The 9638-nt window shown below is 33.2% G+C and overlaps 1 protein-coding gene across 1 annotated transcript; it reads left to right on the forward strand.

Annotated features, from left to right (window-relative positions):
• Window positions 1–6840: 6840 nt before the first annotated feature.
• On the forward strand, window positions 6841–9151 carry LOC145127776 (uncharacterized). Its single transcript, XM_079062909.1, has 5 exons — window positions 6841–6975; window positions 7122–7642; window positions 7895–7914; window positions 8197–8466; window positions 8685–9151. Exons 1-5 carry the CDS (start codon window positions 6841–6843, stop codon window positions 9149–9151), a joined length of 1413 nt encoding a protein of 470 aa, XP_078919035.1.
• The last annotated feature ends 487 nt before the right edge of the window (window positions 9152–9638 follow it).

The raw sequence follows: 9638 nt of genomic DNA on the forward strand, positions 1-9638 counted from the left end.
CAACAATGTTCGATTCCTCTTCTTAGTCATACAATTGCGCTAACATGTTCTTTGAGGATTAATTGTTCTATAATTCCACAATTACCAAGATGACCATAAAACATTATACTAAAGTACTCTCCTTTCTTTTTAGATTGGAGAATCTTTTATCTTTTTGCCTAATATATTCTTTTATTCTTTCTGCTACTCTTTGAACCTTTTCAAAAGCATCAGAATTCTGCTTGATCTTATAAACAAAATCATGTCACTGAAGCATCGTTAAATCATGGCGAATAGAGTTATCATCTCTTGTGGTGGATCTGAATAATCCATATCACCATGTATTAGATCTATTTGTCCTTCACTTGCCTCACATAAACATGTGAATAATGAATTAGTCATAATTTTCCAATGAACAAGATTCTTATGCATCATGCAATTCGAATTGTATGACTCCAAGTTTCTGTCCAATTGAAACTTGGTGATGAGATTTCTTTTCATTTGGTCAATTCTAAAAGTACCAAACGCATAATAAGAATCAAATCCATAATTAATATTGCTGTTATTAGAAAAATAATCAACACATTTATCAATTTCATTGCAAGGAAATATAAATCAGGCAACTCCATAAACCAAAACTTCATTTTATTGCTAAAAAGAAAATTGGAACTTGTCCTTACAATGCATAAAATGTAAAACTATGTTTCTTGACAACTCTGAAGAGTAATAGAAATCTATTAAAACTATCTTAACTCCTTAATAGTAGCTCCAAATTCTAACCATCAAACCATGCGACAAAAGTCCATCTCTCATGATCATATTTAGCTCACTTTACTCAAGCTTCCTTCTTTCTTTTAGATCCTACAAAACCATCAAAATGGGATCATTACATCATGTATTAAGATTCTATGAATAGGAACTTATGTGGTTAAATAATGGATGTACCTGAGGTAGAGTCACACAAATTGACTTTACCATCTTCAAGATTCTCCAGCTCTTTTGGGCAGCTTCACTTCCAGTTTCCCTTCAATTGACAATAGAAACAAATGGACTCATTGGGGTAAACATTGGAAATGATCTTAGAATAAACATTTCTCTTTACCATATGATCAAACGATTTAACCTTAGCCGATCCCTTTCGATTGGGATGAGAAATCTTTTCACCAATGTTACCATTGTCAATGTCCATGGAAACCTTGGGATTAGACCTTATAAGCATTTCCACTTTAGTTGTTTTCTTAAGCATTTCTTCTTTAGAAACTATTAACATATGGGTCAGATCCATTAGGGTCACATCGGGATTCCTCATATGAAAGTTCTCAACAAGCTGACCATATGACTTCGGAAGCGAGATAAGAACCAAATCAATGGCTTGTTCCTTCAGGAATACGACACCCATTATCATTTACAGAACATGTGCACATACAAAGATTCTATCTTCGTGTTTACATGCTAATAGGGCTTGAGTTGTTTCATATATTTCAACTTGAGGAAAACGTGACTTTGGGAGAGTCACAAGAGGGGGTGGTGGAAGAGTTGAAGCAGGACGATGTCTAATTCCACCATTACCCAAAGAAAGCTAGACATTTTCACCTTGATCAGAATGTGTAAGACCATCTACAAAAGATTGATGAAAAACATTTCCATAAGAAACGAGGAAGAACATTATTATCTTCATAAGACATCTAAAGTGGGGAAATAAAGAATTCAAGTTAGTTGATTTTAATCCTTAATTATTAACCCAAATTTAAATTAAGGGTGGGATCCATATTTTCATTTAGTAATATGAAGAGGGATGCCGTAGTCATATCACGAAACTATTTTAGGTAGGTAGAAAAATTTCACCAATTTCAATAACATGAAACTCCTAGATCTTTCATTGAAACATAAATGACATGTTTAATCTTGGATTATGCTCTTACAAATTGTGGCTGGGATACTGAGGATCACAATTAAGATGTGAATAACCATACAAACTCGCTCAAACACCTCGATGGATTTATAATCTCCTATTGATGTGTTGGTTAACCACACACGCTCCATCAATAATTATAAACACTTGTTGTTTCATAATTTCATCTTTATAGTCCCATGTTAGTGTGTCGGTTAACCATGTACGCTCCACTAACGACTCATAAAGAAATGATGTGCATTTTCATGGATTAGCATACATTTCATATTTTTCCTAAAGTAACTAGAATGGGATTTAAAAGAATGTTCTAGTACTTTATATATTATACTTTTAATATTTTATGTCCTATCAAACACGTTCAGCTAACGACCCTCCACTATGCAAATGAACGGTGGGTGAAAAGGACATCCATTTAACGATCATTTTATAAGCCATTTCCTTCTACCCCTCTTATAGCATGGCTTCGTGAATGAGGTCTACTATTGATCCGACTGGCTTTTGGTTATACATATAGTAATAAACATTTTATATATGTATAAGGTGTATTTTAAAAGTTTTTAAAACACAATATTTAAATATTAATTATCTAAATTAATCATATAATTAATTAATGAATTTAAACCTATCATGGATTTATAATTATCTTTTAATTAATCCTATAATTAAATATTATCTACTCAAGATTATCTCCTAATATTTAGGGTTTTATTTTAATTATCTAAGACATGCAAAAATCAAATTTTGGCAGAATTCAAATAAGATAATCACCAAAAATAACCACATAAATTAAATTAGGCAGAAAATCATGAAATTTCGTTTTATGCTATAGGCACGTCGTGACAGAGGGAGTGTTATGTCGTGACTAACATATTTTCGAAAATCTTTGTTCAGTTCATCTCATGCACTTTCAATGTTTGACACACCAATGCTCTGATACCACTGATGAGTTTTATAGGTTATAAATACACGTACAATGTGGAAAAACACTTAACAATTAAGAGGGCACATGAAACCCACAAGGATCTATGTCATAACACTTTGAAGGCCACATACTATGAAAAACAAAACTAACATGAACCCTAATATATTCAAAATCATGGAATTAGGGTTACATACCTTTGATTTGTTGTAGTAAAAAATTACTTCAATCCTTTGTAGTGGTGGTCTTGAAAAACTTAGTACCAAAATGATGATGCCTCTAATGGCTCACACCCAAACTCTAGAATTGAAAGACAAGAGAGAAGAGAGGAGGAGAGCAAAGATTTTTTTCATAACCCTTTAGGAAGTGAGAACCACTAAAATAATGACCTAAGGGGTCATACTTTTAGTTAGGGATCACAAGTATAAACCCTGATCTGAATAATTAAATATTAGATTTATTTTATTCAAGGCATTTATCCTTATCAGCTATAAGGAACATTCCAAAAACCCTAAAGGCTTCATGAAACCATCCAACCCTAGGAATAATCTAAAATTGCTTCTTTTGTTTAACTATTGAACAATTACAACTCACCCCTTGAACCTTTAATTAATTCATATTAATCCCAAATTAATTCCAGATTAATTCTAATTAATAATTAATTAATTCTTATAGATTTCATGTTAATTTACTAATCACATAATAAATTAATAAATCAACTATCTATTTCCAATTAATATATTAACCATATAATATATTAACAAATCATTTATTATAATTTATTAGTCATATAATAGACTATTAAATTATCCTCTCTCTCTCTCTCTCTAAATGTCATTCTAACCAAGTTCTAGTTACGAGGGCAACCAGAAAGGACTTTGCTTCTAATTATAAGATTTTACCATCTATTTATGAGCTTAGACACCTTAATCCAACATTATTATCGTACACTAACATTAAAATTAATTAATTAATTTTTCATTATCATCCTAAATTTATGGTAATTAAGAGTAATATGAGATTTTATTTTAAAATAACCAAAATAAAAGGAGGAAGAACGGCATATCATGCCTTTGATGTAACGTCCCAAATTTTCAACCCATAATTTTCATTTTTAAAAAATAATAGAAAAATTCAAAAATCCTTCTTCATTAAAAGATCCTAGTCATACATTCATTTAAAACATCATAAGGACATAATAGAGAGTTTAGCAAAAAGTCTTAATAATAATTATTTTTTCGATGTGAGTACAGTCACACTGGATTCCGTGATTAGAGGAACTACCTGAAAAACATTTAATCCAAAACTATAAGCCAATGGTTAGCGAGTTACCCAACATACCACCTATAACAACATACATACAATACATACAAAAAATGGCATTCAACACACACCCCTCTGGCCTTCAACATAAAGCTGGTCCACCTATTTGGCCTTCAGCATAAAGTTGGTTTGTCCATTTGGCCTTCAACATCAAGTTGGTTGCCTTGAGTATTTTGGCCTTCAGCACAAAATTAGACCTCCCTCAACTCACAACATGATATGTTGACGTATATTACAGACAATCAAACAAATAGTCCAACACAACATGCAATTGATTAAACTAGTTTACTTGCCTAATAGCACACTACAACATAAATACATCCTAAAATACTAAGGATACATACTATACTATATAGTATACTAAGAAAACTCACCTGAACAGTCTCGAAACAGCTAAGTAGGTTTGTTTGTAGATGGCACAACCAACATGTAGTAACCTATAATATTATACTGGTTACTGATTACTTGAGCATAACATCTAATACTTAGATCCTTCACTAATCCCAAAATATACTTTCATGGCTATCAGAAAGGATTAGCCAGTCAAGACAGTCGGGAGGCATGACTATTTCGGCGTATGACCTTTCTGACATCCAACAACCAGGCCAACGTGTCTATCCTAGACACCGCTCCCTTAAGTAGACCAATAAGTAATTTAAGTGGAATCAATGACAAATCTTATACTTATAGTTTCATAACAACGACTACAAATATAATGAGTTATAGGTAAGGGTAAGTGTAACTTACTCAATTAACGTAATCCAGGTGACTGCAAGCATTACTTGGATGCTTCGTTTCCTTATAAGTATCCTTTCCAAACTTCCAGCCCTTCGCTGCCGATATTTTAGAATGAAAATCTAATCACAACGGATCGATATCTCGAGAGGGAGAGAGAAAGATTCTTGAAAGTGAAAAGGTAAAAAGAAGGAGTGAGGGTTGTCCCTCTATTTATAGGGCTGATTTTCATTGGATGTGATGCGCCCTAGAACAGACGCATCGCTCCCCTGCAATAGACCTTGCTCGCCGCTATAGTAGACCTGCCATTCTTTAAATGGTGGTGGTTGGTGGGTGGATGGTTGGCTGGTGGCATTTAATGCTAACAACCTTCTACTACTTTCTCGTTAGCTTCGGATAATTGTAATTTTCTCATACGATCTTCTCTTTCGAAGTTCTTTATATCCATTGGTTCGTAATTTTGTTTACTACAACTTTCATGTTGATTAATTTAACTAAAATTGTCACACCCCCAAGCAAAGTTTATGGATCACAGTTAAACTGAATATATAGCACAAGTACAACGATAAACAAAACAACATTTATATTCCATGATTAAGGTTTGAATACAAGGTTCTTACAAGTGATAATAAATAGTAGTTGCCTTAAACAAGTAGGCAGATAACCAAAAACTAGATAGCTAAGGGGTCGTTTGATTTGCACTTACCCGGTCTGGTCAGAGCTGACTGCTGACCCGGTCAGTAGTCAGACTGTTTGATGGGCCTCCATTGTGGCTGAATCGGTCAGCAATAAATGACCAAGGGGCTGACTCGGTCCAAAAAAAATGAGGCTGACCGAACAAATAAGCCTAGTCGTCAATTTCTTCTCCTGCCCCCTAACAGAATTCACGATACTTCTTCCCTTCCTTCAATATTCAGCGCGACAAAAAGGTTTCTCCTGCAACTTCCGGCCACTTCCACGTCTTCTCAGCAGGTTCCAACTACTCCCATTCTTCTGATTTATTGATATCTGCAACAGCAACAACAATACCAGGTAAAGTCGACTTTTTTTTTGAAGCCGATGCATGGAATCAGTGTTCTAAAAAAATAAATTCCGTTTATATGTTATAGTATCAGATTATGAGGTTATGTTTTATACTGGATGATGAGTTCTTTGATCATGTAATATTATAGTTAATATGTATAATTCGGTTTGAAAGTATTATGGCTTCCAGAATCGTTCTAAACATTAGAAATCAGAATACCTTTGTATCAAAACTGAAATAAAAATTAGTTTTTATGAAACCAGAAATCTGAAATTTTTTGTATGAAAGTTGAAAGTTGAAAATGTTTGTGTGAAATCTAAAATCTGAAAATTGTTGGAATCTGAATTTGTTATATGAAACCTTAAATGTGAAGTTGTATGATCTTGATTTATGTTCTAAGAATATGTTTGTGTGAAATCTGAAATCTGAAAATTGTTGAAATCTGAATTTCTTATATGAAACCTTAAATGTGAAGTTGTATGATCTTGATTTATGTTCTAAGAATATGTTTTTGTGAAATCTGAAATCTGAAAATTGTTGAAATCTGAATTTCTTATATGAAACTTTAAATGTGAAGTTGTATGATCTTGATTTATGTTCTAAGCATTGCTATAAAATCCGAATATGTTTAAATGTTTTATGACCTTGTTATGAAATCAGGTTTTATTTGTAATTGTAGTTAAAAAAGGATGAAATCATATTTTTGTTTGATTTATGTTGTGCATGTGTGTAAAGTTATCTTTTTTTATATATATGTATAATAGACATGACAGATAAAAGAATTAGAATTAGTTGGAAGTCTGAGAGTGTGGACAAAACTTTTTTGGAAGCATGTATACATGAATTAACCACTAATGGCCGGGAGGGGAGTGGCCTAAAAGGAAGCTCGTGGATTGCAGTCGCGGAGAGATTGAAAAATGAGCATAATTTTTTGTCGAAAGAAAACAAATGAAAAACCGATACGACTACTTAAAAGCAAAGTATTCGGTGTGGTTGAAACTGAAAAATAAAACTGGAAATCTTTATAATCCTTTAACGAACTCTTTCAGCATGACTGATGAAGAATGGGAAGCGGAGGCCAAGGTATATATATATATATATATATATATATATATATATATATATATATATATATATATATATATATATATATATACATATATATATATATATATATAATTAGATTATTTTTTTACTAGTTTGATAATATTTATTAAATTTTCAAACAGTTGAACAAGTATGTAGATAAGCTGAGAAATGCACCCCTACCTTGCCCCGATCTTTGTATCAAACTGTTTGATGGGGCGACCTCAACCGGCATTCAGAGTTGGGGGGCATCTTCGACACTACCTCATCCCTCTGAAGTGTTTACTACAAATGATTTTGAGGGTACTGAGATGGAAGAACCAACACCTCATACGGATTTCCCAACCTCATCATTACCCAAACCTACTAGTGTTTCACCTGCAAGTGAAGAATCCTCTGGGCGGACAAAAAACAAGGGGGGAAAACGAAATGGTCCCAAAGAAACCACACTTGATGATGAGTTGAAAGAAGTTGGGAAAGAAATTGTCAAGGTTGCACAAGCATTCTCGCAAGCAAATAATCTTGACAAGGAGACGGATGATTGGCAAGGTTGGAATGGGGAGAATTTGATCCGAAATACACCACTTCTCTTATGTTATTCGCTGAAAGTGCGGGTGATAGGAAAATCTGGTTGCGACTCAACTTGTCTACTTGTGATTCGTGGGTAACAAATGCGGGAAAAAAGTTTGGATTAATTGTTTGACTTTAGTATGTTATGGTTTTTATGATGGATTTTTTGTTTAGAGTTGTTATGTGTTATGAATTTTTTTGGTTAGTTTTGTTATGTGTTATGGATTTTTTTTTGGATTTATATGTTATGGAATGTTATGAGTTTAGGATTTATATGTTATGGTCTGTTATGTTATTGATTGTTATTTTATTGATTTTTATATAATTTATAATTAATATTTTACAGGTCACATATTGATAAACAAGGTCTATTTTTATATTTTCTTGTATTCTCATGGTATTGGTTGATGTTGGTCCGGCAAAGGCAATGAATAATTAAAAGAATAAGCTCTAGCGAACCGGTAGAAAATGGGCATGCGTATACACAAGATTTGATACACGGAGATCCTGTACAATGTTTTGATATGATGCGTCTGTCACAGGATGCATTTGTACAATTATGCAATCATTTTACACAAAGAAATTGGTTGCAACGTAGTAGCATAATAAGCATTGAAGAAAAGATGGCTATATTTTTACATGTTATAGGGCATAATGAACGTTTTAGAGCAGTTAAAGGAAGATTTCATCACTCCACACAAACAATTCATCAATGTTTTCATGAGGTCCTACGTGCAATGATGTGTTTTGCAAGAGAAATTATAGTACCAACATCGTCTAATCCAACAAGAAATACCTTAGAACGACATAGACGGCTAATGCATATATTTCCCGTAGCAATAGGTGCACTAGATGGAACACTTGTACATGCAGTTGTGCCCGTTGAACAACAAACTCGCTACAGGGGAAGAGGAAAAGGTGAATGTTATCAAAATGTAATCGGAATTTGTGATTTTGATATGATATTCACCTTTGTATGGGCTGGATGGGAGGGCATAGCACATGATTCTAAAGTTTTGAAAGAAGTTGCATTTAATCCGACTTTGGGATTTCCATTTCCTCCACCAGGATTGTAGTTTTTCTATAAGTTTTATTATCTATATTATTTATATAATAAGTTTTTCAATCATCTACAGATAAATATTACCTTTGTGATGCCGCATACACCAACACTCGTGGATTTATGGCTCCCTACCGCAATACTAGGTATTGGTTAGCCGATTTTCGAAGAAACAGAGCTTTAACTAAGGAAGAAAAGTTCAATCATGCTCATGCACAACTTAGAAATATCATTGAACGCGCATATGGTTTACTGAAGGCGAGATTTCCAATTTTAAAACAAATGGCTCCTTATCCTTTTCCAGTGCAAAGAGACATAGTCATTTCTTGTGTTGCGGTCCATAATTTTATAAGGAAATACAATATTCAAGATGACTTATTTACGAACTTTGAACATAACACTATGGTTACTCCTAATACGGAAGGTGGAGGCAGTGAGGGCCAAAACATACAAGGCATAGAATGGGGTTCAGAAGCTGTTGGCTATATGGCTACTTTGCGTGACCAAATTGCTAATCAGTTACTTTCAAATGGCTACCGTTAAATTTGTATGCAATTTATTAAGTACTTTTTGATTTTGTAAGACAATTTGTATTTGGATTTTGTATGACACTTTGTATTTGGATTTTAAATGATGTATGTTTAATTTGGATTTTATGTGATAGTTTGTATTTTTATAATAATTTTATCAAGCAATATAGATAAGATAGGGGTAATATGGTCATTTTTATCATTCAACACAATCAGTCAAAGAAATAATCAAACAGCATAAACTCAGTCAGATGTGGACTCAGTCAACATTTCTAACCCAGTCAGCTTCTAACCCAGTCAGCTCTAACCCGATCAGCAACTATCAAACGACCCCTAAGTCGTCTGAAATCCACAACAAATCTTCCGTATGAAATCATGTCTAATGATTCCCTGAGAATACATGTAAGTTTGAGGTTCAACACAAAGATTGGTGAGTGTCACAGGTTTTCTGCTTAACCACAATATAATACTTTTAAAAAGTCTAAAAGGTATTGCCTTTG

This window comes from Lactuca virosa, chromosome 7, assembly GCF_052849685.1.
Source record: "Lactuca virosa cultivar CGN04683 chromosome 7, Lactuca_virosa_CGN04683_v6, whole genome shotgun sequence".
Classification (NCBI taxonomy): Eukaryota; Viridiplantae; Streptophyta; class Magnoliopsida; order Asterales; family Asteraceae; genus Lactuca; species Lactuca virosa.